The sequence below is a fragment of the Hydra viridissima genome, unplaced genomic scaffold (assembly GCF_058129835.1).
Source record: "Hydra viridissima isolate aposymbiotic clone 2 unplaced genomic scaffold, HvirCarnegie_v1 scaffold_15, whole genome shotgun sequence".
Taxonomy (NCBI): Eukaryota; Metazoa; Cnidaria; class Hydrozoa; order Anthoathecata; family Hydridae; genus Hydra; species Hydra viridissima.
The window spans coordinates 7387156-7407390 of NW_028324314.1; the positions used below are offsets into that span (position 1 = coordinate 7387156).

Consider the following 20235-nt stretch of genomic DNA (forward strand, 5'->3'; position numbering starts at 1 on the left):
TGTCTCTTTAATAAAGCTGACCTGCTTTTCAGTATTGATCACCCGCCCAAGTAACTGATCTTCCAATCCTTTTATAGTCACAGTAAAATCTATGATGGCTGTTCGTGCACTGACCTAAAAACCATAGGATTCTCAATCATGAAGAATCAGAGATTTTAATTCCAGTGAAAGTAATTAAAAAACATTTTTCATTAACAATGTCATACTCTAGTAACACCCATAGTAATGATAAAAAATAAGGTTAAGCTTATTAAGATGGTTACTGACTCAACTTATTACAATGATTAAAAAGTTATATCAAGTTTATGCTAAAATACAGCTATGCACAAAGGTGGTGGGAGTGAGGTTCTTTTTAAAAAAAAAAAGAAAAAGAAAAAAACAATTTTTTTATTTTATAAAGAATATTGATTTAGGTTTTAAGAATAATAATTTGTTTAGTATGACATTTAAAAAACAATAATAATCAAAATTTAAGTTTAACAAAAGTTTTATTAATTACTTGTAACAAAAAATATGAATAGAAAATTACAAATAAAATATTTAAAGTAACTATTTTGAGCTTGATAGTAGCATAGAACTTATTATGGCATTGAATTTACATTAACAACAAGTTTCATGAATTATGAGGCACAATCAACCCTCCCTCAAAAGCTACTAATTGACTGAACTTGGTGGCTTGTTAATTCATGGTTTGAAAATTTTGACTTTTTTGCCAACTAAATATCCCAAAATTGCCCTTTTCAGGGTTGATTCTATATATGTTGGGGACTCCAAAACAATAAATTTTAAAATTCTGGATTAAAATCCAAGGGAGATATTTAGCTTTGCATTTTTTTATTTTTTTGGATACTTTACAAATATCTGTTAGCAAAAATAGATTGTTTTTTTCCCATACTCTTACGATTGCGGCACAACCAATTCCCTTTGTACAGTCATTTAGAATATTCTCTTTAAATAATCATGAGTAATTGCTACACAAGTAATTCCCTTCGGACCAATATTTGTCACACTCTCTTCAGACAATCATAATTGATTGCAAAACTATTTCCTTGGAGACAAATTCAGCACAAAGAATTTGCACATAAATTAAATAAAAAGATGTAGCACTAAACTTATGATAGTCATGATACGAGAAACTATAAGCAGTTTAACAGTATATAATTAATTTTAATATATTTAATATATAAGCGTAAATAAAAGTTATAAATATCAACGTGAATTTCTTTCTTTATATTACGCTAAAAAATATTACACTTACAAACTAAATAAAAATGATTATGCATAGGTATTGAAATTATTGTTATTTTTAGCTATTTTTAGAAAAAATAAAAATGCCTACATTTTTCAAAGACAATGATGATTGCAGAAGGACAGCGAGTGTTATTTATATGAAGAAAAGTGGCAGAGAAATTTCAAAACATTTCATTTCTGAGATTCATCGCTTGATTTCATCAGATGTGAATTTTCAGGATGAAAGAGTGCCACTTGGAATTTGTGTTGCATGCCGTTGCAGCCTGAAAAAAATGGGTGATGGAGCTAATGTCTTAAAGGCAATACAACTCTACAGTTTTGATTCCATTGTTGTGAAGCCATTAACAAAACATACAACATGTTGTGATTGCATCCATTGGAGGTGTTGTGATTGCATCCATTTGAAAAGGGTCTAGCATCAAAATCTTTGCAAGAGGAAATAAAGTCAGTTGAAAAAAGATGCACAAAATACTTGTCTATGATTGCTCGTGGAATTTCTCACAATTGCAGTGATACAACTCGCCGTGCAAACTTATACCAATTTGCATTGAAAGATTCTGTGGGCGCAGAACAAGTTGCTTCATCTGTCATTGCATCTCTGGGCAGAACAATTCGTCTTGGTCAAGCTCATGGCAAACCTCTTCTGATAAGAAAAGTTTAGTTATTTTACTATTCTGTACATTCTAAGCAATACAATTTATATTTGAAGTAACTGATTTAGTTTTCTTTCTAAAGGAACATCTGGAGCTCGTTCACTCTTTTAAGTCCCTTTGACAACAAAAAATATGGTTGATATTCAGCAGAGTACTGGGCTTTCAAACAATAAAATCAGAAAGCTTGGATCTTTTCTAAACCAAAATAGTCAAGTTTGCCTTCTTGAGCCAAATTTTCAACAGAAATTTGCCCCAGCAGGATCTAGTCGAAAAGATTTTTTCATTGCTACAAATGTAAAATTGCCAGATTCTAATGAGGTTCATGACATTGTTCATTGTATCAATTTAAAAACCCTGAAGGAAAACATCACAGTTTCAAAAGCTTTGATGAGCTTGGACACTGTGTTACTTGGCCTTGATGGTGGAGGGTTCTTTTTCAAAGCTAGTTTGAGTCTAATTTCTGAACACCAAAGAGAGCAACAAAGTCCAGTTAACAAGCCAATTAAGTTGGCTTCAAGTAAAAATTTTAAAAGCACAGGTGTCAAAAAGCAACTAATTGTAGCAATCTCTGAAAACACCCCTGAAACATTTGGCAATATCAAACTGATTTTGGACCTAATACAAGTTAATCAATTAATTGACAAACTGATTCTGTCATGTGACATGAAGCTTGCAAATATTATCTGTGGAACTCAGTCTCACAGTAGCAAGCATCCTTGCTGCTGGTGCAACATTGAGTCGACAAATTTGAACAACTGTGGCCAACTCAGAACATTTTGAGCAATCAGAGAGCAACATCAAAAGTTTATTTTATCTGGTGCTGATCTAAAGAAATCAAAAGAATTTGAGAATGCTGTTCATCCACCAATACTTCGATTCCCAGATGAAAAGCTAATCTTAGAAGCTGTTCCTCCAATGGAACTTTATTTGCTTCTTGGAGTTGTTAACCATCTTATTAAGCACTTGGTTCAAGTTTTGCTAAAAACAAAAGAATGGTTGACTTTAATACATATTCCATTACAGCCGTACCATGGTGGTCACCTCAATAGTAGTGATTGCATGAAGTTGCTGAAAAAAGTTGACACTCTGAAGCAGATAACCGGGGCTGATAAGGCATTTAAAGCATCATCCATCTGCTATGTTCTACATTTGTTTCTCCAAGTTGTTAATTCTTGTTTTGGATGCTTTTTCTCTCCAGACTTTAAGAAAAAGATTTAAGAGTTTAAGAGCAATTATTTAAAGTTGACTGTTTCTGTCACACCAAAAGTTCATGCTGTCTTTTAACATGTTCCACAATTTCTAAAGCACCATAAAATTGGCCTTGGAATTTAAAGTGAGAAAGCAACAGAGGCACTCCATTCAAATATCAATTCATTGGCAAAGATTCAAAAGGAATATGTCTCATCCAGATTATTCCAAACAGCTGTTGAATTGTGTTGTTGATTACAATAGCAAAAAATTCTAAGAAGCACAAAAGGGTACAACGAAGATATTTGTGATAATTAAATTTAGAAATCTTGTGAACAATAATTTTATTGTGTAGTTTTTTATTGTTATCTATTTATTATTTTATAGCAATATAAATAAACATATATTAAAATTATTTCAGCTAATTTAGGCTTTACAATTCCAAAACAAAGTATTTCAAAAAGTGAGAAAATTCGGTAATTTCGAAGCTAAATATCTCCCTTGGATATTAATCCAGGATTTTAAAATTTATTGTTTTGGAGTCCTCAATATATATAGAATCAACCCTGAAAAGGGCAATTTTGGGATATTTAGTTGGCAAAAAAGTCAAAATTTCAAACCGTGAATTCATGACATAATATTTTTAAGAAGCTGAGATCTATCAACCAAGGGTATCAAAGCTTCATATTGAATAGTTTTTTACAGAGTGAATTGTGTGTACATGCTAGTTTATATTTCTGTTTAGAAACTAAAAGATTACCATGCAAGACAATTAAAGGATATCCTACAGGAACCTACATTGCAGTATTAGTAACTGTAGTATCTTAAAGTAAACAAGAAAGTTATCTTTATCTGTAGAGGAATGTAAAGCTTTTTTTTGTTAGGGATTAAGTCAGAAAATAAATTAGATTGTGTAAAAAATCCTAAATTAAAAACTTGTTAAAACGTTGGTCAATTACCTTTATTTAAGCAAATTTTTCACAAAACTGAGTAAAAATATCATTTTAAGCCATTTTATAACCCATGATAAAAATTTTTATTAAATTAAAAATTTAGTGGATTCATTTGTGCATAATTGTACAATACATTTATTTAATACTTTTAACTTGTGTTATCTATAACATTCTATTATAATTTTTTATTTTGAATTTAATAAATATATAACAATAAATACCTCTGGAGTAAATAGCGGATTAGCAAGTTTTGTTGTCATATATAAAACAAATCCATTCATCACATCACATTCTTTATCACCAACTTTTACCTGAAAAAAGCAGCAAATCAGAACAATTTGAGCATTTAATTAATGCAAATAATTGCTAAATATTGCACATCTTAAATGTAGCATACCTTATATGTGCTCCCTGACTTTATAAAGTTCTTTTCTAACACATTATCTAGTGCAGGATCTAGCTCTTCTCCAATATCTTCTAATAACAATGGCTTACCAAGAGATAAACAATCTTCCAGATGCACACGAAAGTACTTATGGTTTAAAGATGAGACCTAAATTAAGAAAATAATGTAAGTAATTTACTAATAAAAGATTATATTGAAGGTAACATGTTAACAAAAGATAGCTTAAGAAAACAAAAAGAAAGAAAAGTTAAATTCAAAAATTATACCTGGAGTTCCTTACATTTTTCTTTGTTTTTAATCCATGATTTACCTTGAGTTTGAGGGTCAATTAATAAAGGATATCTAGTTGCTTTTGTAACAATAATACCGTTTTGTATTGAAAGGTCATCATTTGGTAGACCTTGTAAATTCCATTCACTAATCTGTAAAATGTGGTTTAAAACAAAAAATGTTAAACAAAAAAAAAAATCTTTAAATATATTTGAAGAAAGTAATTCTATATAACTGTGACCCTTAACACAGGCCCAGTCAACATGTGAATGGAAATAAAACTCTAGGCCAATTCTGTTTTTTTATTTAAACATCTTAAAATGAAATTTTATGAGCATGAGCTTTGCTTGTAACATGTTTTATAAAATTTCTTTGGAAAACATGTGGTCAAAATTCTGTTTACATTTGGAATATCAAACTTAATCTAAAAAAAGTGAGGCAGTGTGGTTGACTAATAAATGATATTCAAGGGTCAATGGTATTAAGGCAATTAGTCTTTTAGAGAAGTCAAAGGGGATGTAATGTTTTCTTAGTATATATTTTGTATTGTATTTGTTTTGATGATAACCAAATACTATAAATTTCAACATTACAACAGATCTTTTTAATTTAAAAAATTAAAAAGATTGTGAAGAAAAAAAAAGTATTAAAGAAAAAAAAAAAAGTTTTTTTACATTTTACCTTAAAAAACTAAAAAGGTCTTTATTTATAGGTACGGAAACTCAAAAGAAAAAAAGGATGGTTGAAAATATCCCTGACAATTTTAAAACTCTTGATCAAAAAAAAAAATTAAACAATGCACAGAAAAAAATGACCAATTCATCTACCATTAATTTTTGCACACTGTGTAAAGTTCCAGATACTTTTTAACTGCAAGAAAAACTTTAAAAGCTTCTCGTGGTTTTCAGATTATTTTTAGATTAACTTAGTAACACAGTACAATTTCTCTAATTCGAATTTTATATGGAAAAATAAAAGTTTGAATTAAGAGATTTTTGAATTATAGAAAATTGAATTTTTTCAAATATTCTGGTTAAAGTAACAAATAGAAATAAAAAAAAAAAAAACAAATAGTGAATTTTAACCCAAATGCAATATAGATTATGTGTTTGAAATTTTTGCATTTTCAAAAAAAAAAATCTGTAACTGTAGATTATATTTTGTGAGCTTGTAAATCCATGTTGATATAACAATTTATGTCTTTAAGAGCCTTTGTCAAATCATCTCCAAAAGACTGCAATTCTCAAGTACAGTGATAGTATGCATCGCTTCATTCAAACTTGGCTTTGTAGCATTGTCAGAAACATTAATGCAATCATCATCGGATTCCTCTTCAGTTTCAATAGCATCACATCCAGAAACTTCTGCAATTATATCCTGATCTGATGATTTGTTGGCAATGCAAGCATTGAAATTTAAGTCTACTAACTTGTCAACCACGATTAAAATCTGCATCGAATTTTGCTTTAAACAATTCAAGATCATCTCTTAAGTTTTCTATTTCTGTCTCCTCTACATCTAAGTCACAGAAAGGATCGTTATTATCATTTACATGCTTTTCCATTGCTTCTAATAATATTCCTGATTTCTTGAAACAATTTGTAAAGGTTTAGTCTGGAATGGAATTATATGCTTTTGTTATCATAATATAGCAATTAAAAAAACTTAAGTATCTTGTTCTCTTTTTCTAAGGCAGCAATCTACTTTTTCACTGTAAGTGAGTGATATTTGGCTTTAAGAGATTGGATTGTTCCTTGATTTACAGGTTAGGAGATCAAAGTTGAATTCAGTGGAAGAAAGATAAGCTCCACCCAATCTAATTTCTGCATGTTAGGATAGGCAGAACAATTATCTATAATTAAAGCAAATTTTCTTTTCTTGAAAACTAAACATTAGGTCAATTTCTTTTACTCACTCCTCAAATAATTCTTCAAACATCCAACTTTTTGGTTGGGTCTGATAGTGACAAAAACAAATTTTCATGCTTTTAAAACATCACTAACTGCAGCCATTCCAGTCAGGGAAAACTTACTATGCTTGCCTCCTGTGCAATTTCAATTTTTTAAATGTAAACTTTTGTTAGGAAAACATTACTAGAAAAGGCTGAATTCATTGCCATTAAAAATAATTTCAAGTGGGTATAGAGAGAGAATTATAAGTAGTGTGGTTTTGAGCCATCAAGCGATCATTTGGTCATTAACCAATTTTGCCTTTCCAGAAATGGTTTTGAAAGATTTACCATACCCACAAAAAATCATTTATAATTTCTTTGACATAACTTGTACATACATTTAAGTGTAACTTCAATGTCTTTACAAGTTTCTCAAATTTCTAATTCTGGAAAATACTTATTTCATTATCTTAAAGCAATGAAAGGAAAAGTTGTAGAATAATCATATACTGTATATAAAAAAAGCTGTAAAATAATCATATAAGTCATTAATCATAAAAGTTGGATAAAGTAAAATAAAAAACTGATTTACTTTTCCTTAAATTTATCTAGCTATTCATCCGAAGGTTGACTCTTGCAAAAAATGTATAGCTTTTGTTTTTACTAGCAAACCACTAATTGGAACATTATCAGGTCTCATTTGTTAGAACCATTTTAGTACAGCTTTGTTGATATGATAATACTTTTCAACTTTTACCCATTTAGCCAATTCTCCTTGACAAAAAATATCAAATATTTTATCTTTATTCTTTTTCCAGGTTGAAAAAGTGTTTGGTGGACTATTAAAGATTTTCAAAACCACTTTATTTGTTTTTCATTTTCACCAATTCTAGTGGAGCTTCGATTTTTGCTTTAAATTGTTTTCTTCATGCAATCTGTTTGATGCCATGATTTTTTTAAAAATAAGAAAATAAATCATGCTAATTATTTTTCAAAAACTCAAATTTGAAATTTCACTTGAAATTTGAAAAAAGAACCCAATGGTTAACAAGTTTTTTACAGGTCAGAAATTTAAAAAGTTCGATTTAAAAAGAGAAAATCTTATCAATGGGTCTAATAAATCCATTTGAATTATGGAGGTTTTTTGAATTATCAAAATTTTATTTACTGAAAATTAAACGTAAGAGTTTCTTAAGCTCATATCATGGTGACTTTACATTTAATTGAATTATGGAGGATTTCAAATTAAGGAGCCTTGAATTTTACTCTATGTATATTGTACTGTATATATATTTTTTAAAACAAGATAAAGAATTTTCTAAAACTCTTTTTAAAAAAAAATTATAGAAAAACATAGCTTTCTTAGCTAATGCAACTTCAAATTCTGTTTGAAATGCATGGATGATAAAAAAAATGTGTTTGTAAACAAATCTGCTGCACCTTAATTTTTAAAATCATATAAGTTATTATTTGAAGGGTACCAACATGGTATACAATGAATTGTAAAAATGTTGTCTAAACATGGTTGTTGCTTTGACACATTTTCTATGCTTGGTTGATTCTGAAAATGATTGATTCTGATTTTTAATACGAGCAAAAATTGCAAATCGTTAAAAGTAAATAGTGAAAACAAAATAGCAAATTATTTGTGATAACAATAAAGACAATCCAAAGTTTTTCAAAAACTGTAATTAAACTTCACTTTGATGTACAACTAGTAATCTGATTATGTGAATAATTATGCTCACTTGGTAAAGTTCATGACTAACTAAAAAGCTAGCAATTCAAATTTCCTGTTGATAGTCTGGTTAAAGTTGTAAAGTGGTGTGATTTATGAATGTAAAAAGGGGAGTTTAGTCTTGGAGCCAGACTTGTTCCACAGTCAGTTGAAAACAATGTGTTGAGGCTTGTTTAAAGTTTTATTGTGGTGAAATTTTAAATGCTTTGAAAACACATTCATGACGATGGTACAATTAACTTAAATATAAACATTTGTCTGTTTTTACTGTAAAAAATGTAAAAGGTCCACATGAAACTTCTCAGTTACAAGATTAGAACAATAGTTTTAATATCAACTGTTAGTATTACAACTATTGTTATAAATATTGACAATATGGTTGATAAAAATAAATATTAGAAATATGGTTAATAAAAGATCACTAAATAAAGGATATAGGACATAGACACATAGGATAGTTAAGTTTACAAAAGACAAGTTTGTGGTGTAGAGATTTGGAAGATTTAACAAAGTTCTTAATGACAACACAAGAATAGCAAGCTTGGCCAGTTTTCAATTAATCCAATGGAGAAAATATTTAGCAAACAACCACATTAGCTATTTCGTCTGCAGAGTTAGTTAATGCAATTCCTAATGTTGAGAACAGTTTTTATGAGTTTTAGATGGCTGAAAGAAAAAATTGAGTTACTTTAACTAATGTTCTGGTAAATAACTAACTTTTACTTGTATACCACAAAATATATCTATTATTTATTTATATACTAATCATTAAAAGAATCAAAATTATAAGACTTAAAACTTTCAAATAAAATTAAATTTCAACGACTTGTTTTTATATATATTTCATTTTTCTTCATTAAAATATAGGAACTAAATTTATATCAAATATACCCCAAGTTAATTTAAACAAAATAACTTTGAACATTTTCCTCTTAAAATGATAATTTTACTTTTAAATAAAAGATAAAATAATTAACAAAGTACTACATAGAATATAAGATTTATTACTTATAATATAATAAATGCTTCATACTTTATATAGTATATATAATGAGTATACGCATTTAATTGTGGTCATAATGAGTATACACATTTAATTGTGGTCTTTTCAACATTAGGCACTTTTTAATTTTTAAATTCTACTTACTTTATAGTGCAGAGTTAATATTAGATGGTAAGAAAATTTAGAATAATATACAGTGACATGCAAAAGTTTCTGGTGACATATCTTACCATAGTTCGTTTTAAAAAAGACTAATGATTTATAATCATGATGAGATGTTTGTATGAGATGTAGGAAAATATATATATATTAAAAGAATATTAATTATGTTTGTGAATATATTCATTATTATAATTAATATATTTACTTATGCAAATATTTCTAGCCACATAATATACATTAATGCAGTAGGACAAGCAAAGAAGCATTTACAAATTATAGCATGTTGGATGTTTATATAATAGGTTGTGACAGTATAAAAATGCCTCAGTATACATAAACTTAAATTTGTGATAAAGTAATAAAATTTTCAAAGAAAAGAAAATCTCCTGAAATCGGTTTACTATTATTGATAGGTAATTTTACTGTAAACAATATTATTGAAAATCCTTTTGTGGATGTGATTTAAAAAATTGCCAAACTAGCACGCAAATTAAAAGGTGAATACTTAGCTAATGCAAATCATAGTACTGTTACATGAAGACTAGATAATTTAGGATATTTTGTTGTAAAGGTATTAAAAAACCAATAATTAGAAGAAAACAAAAAAGAAGCCTAATTAAAGTTTGTCACAGATTAATCTTTTTAGAAATAATAGTATTTGCACTACATCCTTTTGGCACAAAAAATGACCCAAACACAGATACAAGTTGTTAAAACAGCAGTTTTCTGCTTCAAATGTGAGAGTTTGAAGGTAACCATCTCAATCACTAAGAAGGCTCATGGGAAATCCTAGATCATAAAGTCTAAGAGCATAGATATTCAAATTATTGAAGGAAGAATGGAAAAAAATTCTACCTGATTGCATTATTAGGTTAACCAAGTTAATGCCTTTATGCTGTTTGGCTGTTATTACTGCAAAGGGTATAGCTATAAAATGTTAACATAAAAATGTAATTCAAGTCTATTATAGAACATGTGGACTAATAATATTTCTTGTAGTACAAAGTAGCCAGAAACTTTTGCACACACAAGTATAACAATTATAATAATAAATACATTTATAACCATAAATAATATTCTTGTCATATTATTTTGTTTCCTATATCTCATGCTAAAATCTTATGATGACTATAAATTATAAGCTTTTTTTTAAATATAAATTAGAAAATGAAATGTCCCTGACTAGAAACTTTTGCATGCCATTTTACATAAATTTTCAAAGCTTTTTTTTACTGTTACTACACATTCATGCCATATTATCATGATGAAGCATTTTCTTAGGAAAATAAGCTATCTATTTTCTAAAAAAACACTAGCCATTACTTTTTTTTAATGTTTTTATGTTGACTAAAACTGAGTAAGTAGGTCTTGTATACAGTACTTACGGTGGCATTATCCACCAACATGCTAGACAAGTTGATATTTTCTGTATATGGTATTTTTCTTTTTTTCATTTCTGATTGCCACTTATCACTTAAATGAGTTCTAAAAACTTGATTGAAAGGGCCTGAATATGATAAAAATCCAGTAGCTAAAAGAACATCACCAACCAACCTAAAAGCAAGTAAAAGAAATATTAACAATGTGATTGACTTCTTATCATAAACCAAAATTAAAAACCCACTTAAAACATTTCAATTTTTTTATAAAGATACCCATTACTATTTTACTTGCCAAATTGAACTCTTATTTTAGGTATGTATAATTCAAAATTTAATTTATCAACAATTTTTGTTTGTGAGTGATTTTAGTATGATAATATTTAGTAGTATGAGGAAAATATTTATCAAAATTAATTTTTGAATGCAAACTAATTAAAATGAGTTCATCTAGATAAATATTTTTGTACTATGTGAGTTTTTTATCCTCAATTTAGTTAAAAAGTCACCTCACAATGCAGTACTTTTAAAAATCAAAACTATCTAGTGCTAATCTACATTAAATTTTAAATTCTTTTTCTATAAAAGATAAAGAGATTACTTATAAATATATAAACCTTCCAATAGCTTCTTGAAACTCTTTACTTTGCTGTATCCATCGAACACGTTCTCCACCTAATCCATCAATTAATGCTGATGCTGCTTCCATTTTTTTTTTACATCCAATAGCATCATCAAGCAACTCCTAAATAATTTTTTAAATAAAAAAAACCATAAAAATCACTGAAATGTTTTGTATTTCAGAAATGGCTTAGAAGCTAAAGAATAAAATTGCTTAACAATTTACTTTACTGACAGCTTTTAAAAACCTCTACAATACTATTTACCTGTTTTTCATTCATTGCAGCATCATACATTGATTGTACTTCATCAAGCTCAGCTTGCTTTTTGTTTAACACACCTTGAGCTTCATCCAAATCTCCTTGGGCAACTTTTAACTTTGCCTCTTGTACAATCAAATTTGCCTAAAGGAAAGTTTTGTTAAGAACAACTTTTAACAGATAGGAATATGTCACATACAACATGATTTCAGATTCAAAGGAATAATTTTACTAATGAATGCAAGTATTCCTAAAAAATAGTAATACATTAAAATATTACAAAAAAGATACCTTTAATGGTAAAACTTCCTTATTAACCCCATAAAAAAAAGACATTGCTTTGGTCCACTGAAGCAAACCAGCTACATCACTACAACTCTATACAAAGAAGAAAAACCATGATTCAAGAATGAAACTAAATTACAACAGATTTACTAACTATTTGTATAGATTACTTTTTTAGCACCATCAAAAGTATAGTCAGCCATATTTAGATATGGTTCAAGAAGCTCAACTATTTCTTCAGTGATTGTATCTTTATCAAATTGAACAAGACCTTGCAAAAATGTTGCTGAACTCATTAGCTACAAAATATAAAAAGCAACTTTATATGTGAACTTTGTCTAAAAAGTTTGTCCATAATAAAGTGAAATGAAGCCAATCACCTTAAGTGATTCTGTCCAAGAAGGTGTAGGGCAAGGAAAATTAGGATCAGGAATTACACTTATAAGCGGTCGTCGAAAAAGCAATAAAACTGCATCCATTATTCTCATTATAAGATGCGGTGGTTTTGCAAGTTTACGCACAGTTGATATGTGTGTTGGCTTTATTGTCTAAAAAAAAACTCCCAAATGCAATAGAATAAAACAAATGTTTTATAACTTGGGCTCCAACCATTAGGCACAGATTTTAATTCAAATTGCAAACATTTAACCAATGCCAAAAATGTAGAATAACAAAACCTGTAGTGCATTTTCTGCTTCTGTTAAAGCTGGAGCTGCAGCTTCTAACTTTACCATTGCAAATGTTTTATCAACCTAAAAGAAATCAGAAACAAAACTAATAAAACATCCCTTCTATTGCATGTAGTTTCAGATGTATATAAATATAAGTAGTAGCACACGCTAACTTAAAAAATTACATTTATATCTTCCACAATTGCTTGGGCTTTGTCTTTTACTTTCTGCACATCTGCTTTGATTTTTTCAGCAATTTGTGCTTTTACTGTCACTTCTTTTAAAACCTAGTTTATAAATTAATATTATAAAACATAATTTAATCATGAAGAAATTTTTCAAGACATCTTATATATAAAGATAACTATGTTTGTATATGTGCGCTATACAAATCCATAGTTTTGATCCATTCCTCATCAAATTTTACACATAGTTCTAATTTCTCCCAGGGAAAATTTTAGGCCAGGTTTGGACCATCCCAAACTTCTTTTTCAAGGTGCTTATGGCTGGAACCTAGTTTCAGTTCCCTCAAACTCTCATTTTTTTGGGGGAGATTATTGTGATTTATCAATGTGTTTGTTGTGAAAAAGTTAGATTACCACATAGTAGCTTAGTTCCCAAAAATATGACCACTTAGCTAAAAATGCATTTTTGATTAATATAGTAAAGTTTTATATGTAATAGCTGGAAAAATCAGCGCATTACACCAGGAATTCCAGCTACTAACTTTATAGTTTTAAATTAATCATTTACAAGGTAAATCTGAACATCATTAGATTTATTGTTATTACCTTGTCAGCTTTTGCAGAAGCAATAATTAAGCCTTTTTCTTTGACAACCAATTCTTTCGCTAACTTTGCAACTGATTCAGTAGCTTCAATGAGTTTATTAAGACCCGTCTTCATTCTACCAGCTAGATCACCAATTACATTCTTTTTCTCCATGTAAATGTTCTTATAGCCATCAATAAAAGATAAATAGGACTTAGGTGTAACATAGGTTTGTCTGCGAAACCTAGAAAATTAAATTCAAAAGTCTTCTTTTTATTGTCTTATGAGAAAAGAAGATACTATTAAACTTTTGGCTTAATTCACATAACCTCTACATTAATACAACAATAGGGATATATTTGCAATAGAGATATATTCACCAATAGAGTATTGTTAAATGATGAACTCTAGTAAGAGAAATTTAAAGCTTAATTAATTAAAATCATATTTAACAATAAAAATTTTAGGGTTTGTAGAATAGATTCAGAATAAATATTCTCAGAAAAAAAAAGATTGTTTGTTTGTTTGGAAATAAAATTTTTACACCATCTTATCTAAAATCAGTTGTGTAACTCAAACATTTTAACAAACTTTTTTTCTTCAATAGAAAAAACTCAACTTATGGGATACCAATAGAAAGAAAAAACTTGAAAAAATACATTTGGGATAATGTTAAGGAATAAAAGAAGTATGCAAACTTCTAGTATTTTATATTTTAAATAAAATAATAATAAAATGGAAATCAACCAGAATACCACCAGAGAAAAGTGCAAAGTTATACTGCTGTATATTTTGCTATAACCCACCTTCTAAAACCTGTTTCAATATGTTGTTCTTAATTGCAATTTGTTGTAGCTCTATTCTTCCTTTTTACATAAAATATGTTTACTTTTCACTTAAGACAAGACAAACAAAAGATAATGTAGCCCATTTTACAGGAATCGCCAGTTAATACTGGCTGCCTGTTCATTTTTAGTTTTTCATTTGTAATTTGTAAAAGCCTGTATGATGATTGACTAATCATTTTTCTGCAGATCTTTATTATATCTGTCTAGGGTTGTAAACAACATTTTTTTTTTTTCAAAAAAAAAATGATTTATTTAAGTTTTTATATTGTTATTTTATGTTTTTATCAATTAAATGTATTTTTAAATTTTAAGTTTCATCATATTTCAAAATAAAATTAGAATCAATGCATCATAAATTATTCCCCTATATTTTATGATGCATTGATTCTAATTTTATTTTGAAATATGATAAAACTTAAAATTAAACAAATTTTCATTTTGAACTTCCTTTTTCTTAAATTTTTACCAACTTTTTTCATTATAATTTGTAGTTACAATTTGAAAAAAAAATCTGCTTTCAACATTGTATAGAAAATCAGAATTGCTTCAAATGAAATGCAAATTCAAAATTTGGTACAATTTATGGTTACAATATGGTTAAATTGTGCACAAAAAATACTAGTTTTGCAGCTCTGTTGTCAATCTGCTAGGTTCAGCTGAAAATTTGTTGGAAAGGTGACTAAAATTTTTCTGAAATTTTAGTCACCTTTCCAACAAATTTTCAGCTGAACCTAGCAGATTGACAACAATCTTTGTTTTGTGGTGAACTCAAAATTCCATTAGCAAATTTTAACAATTTTGAAAAACTACACATTTCCACCAAGTTTTTAGGCTTCCACAGTTTACATTCTAACGCATTTATTCATCAAATTATCCATAGCTAATATAATCCCAGATATCCTATCAGTAGAGTCTGAGGAGAAACAGAGTAGTAACTTCACTGCATTAGATCAGGTCTCACACTGCATTATTTATAAACAATGGTCTAAAAAGAACCCACAGGCAACCCAATGGTGACATGGTATAATCCTGGTATGAACATGGTCTACACATTGACTGATTTTACACAAGCCATCAACAGAGGTAATTGCAGCATAGTCTTTAAGGCACAGTTGATAATAATAGATAGTTTAAACCATCTTAGAATATCATATCTGTCTACCATATTTGGAAAACAATTGGAGATATATATCATTATAATTATTATATTGAAAAAGTATGATATGTTTAATGGAAAAAACATTTAGATTACAATTCAATTGTAAAAAATGAAAAAATACTTTTGTTGTTTTTTTCAGACTATTTTTTGTGTGAAAAATTTTTTTTTTCTTTAACAAGAAATGTGCATTTCTTGTTAAAGAAAAAACCTCATTTTGAAGATTAACAAATTCTTCTAACAATTTACCTTTCAAAATAATCATTACAGGATTGAGCTACTCCATCATGAATGACACCCATGGTTTCAACAACAGCCCTTTTTATTTCAGTAGTACATTCAATATCAAATTTAGACAAGAAATAGTCTGCAACTGCTGTTAAAGCATCTTTAGGCCATCTACTAAACCAATCCATTGTGCACCCACTGATTAAGCCAGGAAACTTTAAGGCACGAGAACGAAACTTGTCACCAACCTATAGACATATCTCAACAAATAAGATAAACAGGTGGTAGTGATATACTATTACCATTTAAAGACATTAAAATAAAAAATTGTAAAAAATGAAATAAGTTAATCATATAATATAAATTTAAAAAACTGTGGTAAAAAAAGAATGTTTATAAGACAGCAAGGTAAAAACCTTCAGCTACAAATATTAGGTTTTTAGATTTTTTTTCAATTTAAAAAATAAAGATTTTTTTTAACAGAAGTAGTAATAGTGAAATTTTAAAAATTTACAGGCGAAAAACAAAGAACCACATGAAGATTATTTTTTGCTCTAGAGATAAAATATTGGTAGAGATTATCTTGTGTTGGAGGCACTCGAGGACACTCCTTCTTCATGACAGAAATCAAGTTATTTGTGATTTCATCAAGTTCATCTTTTGCAAATAAATTTGATACCTAAGTAAATTAACAATTATTGTTAAAACATCTTTTAAAATTTTCCTATAAGCTAACTAATGAAAAATATTATTATAACTAAAAATAATATGAATTACAATAAAAATGCCTTATATATTTGTACAAAATATTTCAATTGATGAATGGAAAACTTACTTCCCCAGATGATAGGACATTATTGATATATTCAAGGAACCCTTCACTCTTAATTTCATTATCTGTAAACAAGAATGTTATTCCTTTCCCTTGACCACCAGCAACTCGATATAATATTTTCAAATCATCCATCAGATTTGTTTGGTTATAAGATCTAAATATTTACGTAGGAAATTTAATAGTATTCACTTCATCTTCAATAATCTTATGAAGTGTATTTTAGATGGGTCAATAAATAGCATTAGTGCTAGAGCAGAATAATAGAGCAGAAGAATAGCCTAAGTATCTGGATAGCAAGATGTATTATAAAAGTAATGGAACCATCAAAAGGAGGCTAAATAAAATTAATTTGTTTGTTTTGCTCAACACAAACTCTTAGTTTATAAAAACATTTAAAGCCGGAATTGGTTTTCATTTTTGGAGGAAGATTTTTTAGAATAATGAATCTAAATTACTTCAATTTTGCTCTGATAGAAACTGTCATACAAGGGATCTATCCCACAATGTCTCAATACAAGATTTACAGAGAATTCAATGTCACTGGAAGAAAGGTTGAAAAGTCTCGCAGCAACTGCAGGCTTCAAGTACTGGTTTCTTTCAAGCATGTAACAAGTTGAATTCTACCATGTTGGGACATTTTTTTTGAGCCCAAGCATGAAGTATTTTTAACTTCTATTGTTGAAGTTTGGTTTAAAAACTGTATGTTGGCATATGATTGACCAAGCCTGTAAATTAAAAACAATAATTTCAAGCATAGACCTATGATTATTTAGACCTTTCTCTGAATTTGAGTTAACTTTTGAACTGTTTTAATATTTAATTCCTCTGCTACTTTGATCTGAAGTCAAATAAACGTATTGTTTTTTTTTTTTTTACTTGAAAGAGACTCAAGCTAATCTGAAGTTGGAATAATTTCAGGACTGCTGGCAGCTGTGAATAAACCTTTTCCTGTTAAAAGATTTTTTTGAGTAAGCTATAAGTGGCAAATTCTTAAATGAGATTAATCTCCACTAATTGATTGAAGCTTTGGATAGTCTGATCCACAAGACATTTTCACATTGCAGATAGAGCAGTAAAATATTTCCACAGCCTCTCTTAATTATTGTAAAATTCAACACTGAATAACTTTTGTTGAAATTATTGATTTTAGTTGTTCACTAGACATGGCTTCACATATAGAATGATTTGAGAACAATAACTTAAGTTCTTTAAACATAGTTTAAATTAAAATTAATATAATTGTTTTAACTAAAAACTGATTATGCCCCAAAAAATTAAAACATCAAAATAATTAGAATTGCTATAAGAAATAATATAAAAAGAGAGCATTTTCAAAAAAGATATGTACATGAGCATAAAGGAGACTTGTGCCTCGTCTATAGCAGAAAATGATAATAATATAATTGGTAGAAGTAAATTTGAAAGTTTAAAGCACAAATGTTCTCCTTAGTCAACAAATACCAGTCAATTTATGCTTATGAATTTATTATCAAAATGTTATTTTTGAATTAAAAAAGATCTTTGATTGCAGTGAAAATATACCTGTTAATTAAAACAAATTTATAAACTCTTGCTTTTAATACCTAAATGATTCAGCATGTTGATTTAGTGAGTGTCAGCATGAAGAACGTAGTTTGAAAAAAAGTATAAATTGCAGTGTGATAAAGATACTTAGTAATATTATTGAGTGGAAACAGCGGCAAGATGACAATGAAAGGATGAACCAAATAGTTTAAAGCACATGAAGTGGTGCACTTGTATGGTCATCTGTACTTATTGACGCCTTGTTTTTTAACTTGTAGTTTTATTAAAAAGCAACAGCACAAAAGTTTAGAATCTGACAAAAATAGCACAAAATAGGTGAGCGGAGTAGCATTGTTACAAATGGATCACACAAAAAATGTTTTTCTTAAGGTAAGGTTTGAAATGCTCACTGGAATCAAAAGCAAGTAACTATTTTTACTTCTGTGACATGGTTTCAAAATACAAAATACTGCCATGCAAATGTTGGTAATTCAACTACTCTTGATAAAGAAACATCATTAGTAAATCTTGATAAATTGATTCAAAGTCTGTTTTTTAGTTAAGAGTTTTAACAGATGGTTTATCAAGCCAATTTAAGAACAAATTTATTATTCCATGTACTCAAAAACTTCAAAAAATATTTATAATACAGCTTGGCCATTAAAAGAATTACTTCAACTATCAGGTTTAAACCATTAAGACTATTTTTAACAATGTTGAAGATTTTTATCATTTAATTTCAAAACAGTGAACTAAATCTACACACAGTACTTCAGAAATCAAGTAATATAAAAGAGATTCCAACTAATCAATACTTTTCCTTTTTTGATGATTGTGTAGAAACAACAATATTCTTCAATATTCAAGAGTCAGAAATGACAACTCTGAAAATCAAAGTTGCAAAAAAAATAAAAAAACAAAATCAATAGGAATGAATGTTTTTACATATTTTGTTTATTAGCTTATCCAAATCTATAAAAAAAAAATATATTCATAAAAGAGACAATAAAATAGGCTTTAGACTCCAGTTTTACTTATTTTTAATGAATTTTTTAGAATACTACTGCTAATTTCAAAATTAGATTGAACACATTTGCACAGCATACCAACTCGATATGAGACATTGATGAAAATTCAAAAGGAAATGGTGTTGTTTGAAAATGGAGGAACACGTGGTGATTTTTTGCAAAGAGCGTATAATTTTTTAAAGACTATTAAGCCTACCAGTGTGGAATCAGAACGTGCTTTTTCTGCGGCCAGACTTTTTGCAACAAAAATAAGAAGTCGTCTGGGCAATGAAACTTTGGATGTGCTCTGCTTCCTCAAAACGTATTTTAAGAATAATCAAAAATAATTACATACGTATACTATATCTACAAAAACAATGAAGTCTTTATAATTTAATAATTAAGTATGTATAATATTAACAAACCAAAGAATTTCCTTGTAATTTGAAATTTTTTTCTAAACATACTTTAAATGTCTTATTAATTTCCTTGAAATTTTTCTAAAATAATGTTAAAATCTTTCAAAAACAGGTATTTCAAAATCCTGGGATCCCGGGAATAGGTAAATGTAATCCAAAATCCCGGAATTTTAAATATAGCACAGGATTACAAACCCTAATTCAACCTTATGCAATTCAATTCCAGGAAAAAGTATTCAGTTCATACCATGAGAGTCATCCAGATTGGTAGGAATGAAATTACAGACAAATTCAAAAAGAACTAAGAGCAAGATGAGCTTGACATTTCTGATCAAGCAAAAAAAAAGCCATTATGAATTGTAAAATGTTTATAGTTTATATCTCAGTGTTTTTGTTGACATTTTTTAAAATGCTTTATATGTTAGAAGAATACTTTAAGATAAAATCAAAGTGGCCAAATGTATATGCTGTACTCTGTGTGATTGAATTACATAAATATATAAACAACTTCTTAATTAAAAATAACAAAAAATACTAGAGTAAATGTTACCTGGTTAAGGTAATTTGGAATATTTGATAGCCTGCAATGTAAGAAGCTAAGCGAGTTAAACTCTGTTTTCCAGATCCACCAACACCAACCAGTAATGCATTACCACGTGATGTACGAATTATTCTGGAAATCTAGTATTACATAAACTAATCATCTTTTAACAATTT

At 28.3% G+C, this 20235-nt stretch overlaps 1 protein-coding gene and 2 pseudogenes across 3 annotated transcripts in view; 1 reads left to right on the forward strand and 2 right to left on the reverse strand.

The window, feature by feature from the left end:
• LOC149878438 (dynein axonemal heavy chain 8-like) overlaps positions 1–20235 on the reverse strand; it is a 67674-nt gene that overhangs the window by 10461 nt on the left and 36978 nt on the right. For all 3 annotated transcript variants that reach the window (XM_090072470.1, XM_090072471.1, XM_090072472.1), the window contains 17 exons: positions 20069–20199; positions 16569–16722; positions 16248–16412; positions 15755–15981; positions 13523–13745; positions 12917–13018; positions 12738–12812; positions 12441–12608; positions 12231–12359; positions 12067–12153; positions 11782–11919; positions 11512–11639; positions 10901–11069; positions 4718–4873; positions 4443–4598; positions 4267–4356; positions 22–114 (listed from right to left, as the gene is read on the reverse strand). In XM_090072470.1, the coding sequence (XP_089928596.1) occupies positions 22–114; positions 4267–4356; positions 4443–4598; positions 4718–4873; positions 10901–11069; positions 11512–11639; positions 11782–11919; positions 12067–12153; positions 12231–12359; positions 12441–12608; positions 12738–12812; positions 12917–13018; positions 13523–13745; positions 15755–15981; positions 16248–16412; positions 16569–16722; positions 20069–20199 (2391 nt within the window). The remainder of the gene's footprint in view (positions 1–21; positions 115–4266; positions 4357–4442; positions 4599–4717; positions 4874–10900; positions 11070–11511; positions 11640–11781; positions 11920–12066; positions 12154–12230; positions 12360–12440; positions 12609–12737; positions 12813–12916; positions 13019–13522; positions 13746–15754; positions 15982–16247; positions 16413–16568; positions 16723–20068; positions 20200–20235) is intronic.
• LOC149878439 (uncharacterized) lies at positions 1332–3369 on the forward strand (annotated as a pseudogene).
• LOC149878440 (uncharacterized) lies at positions 5848–6484 on the reverse strand (annotated as a pseudogene).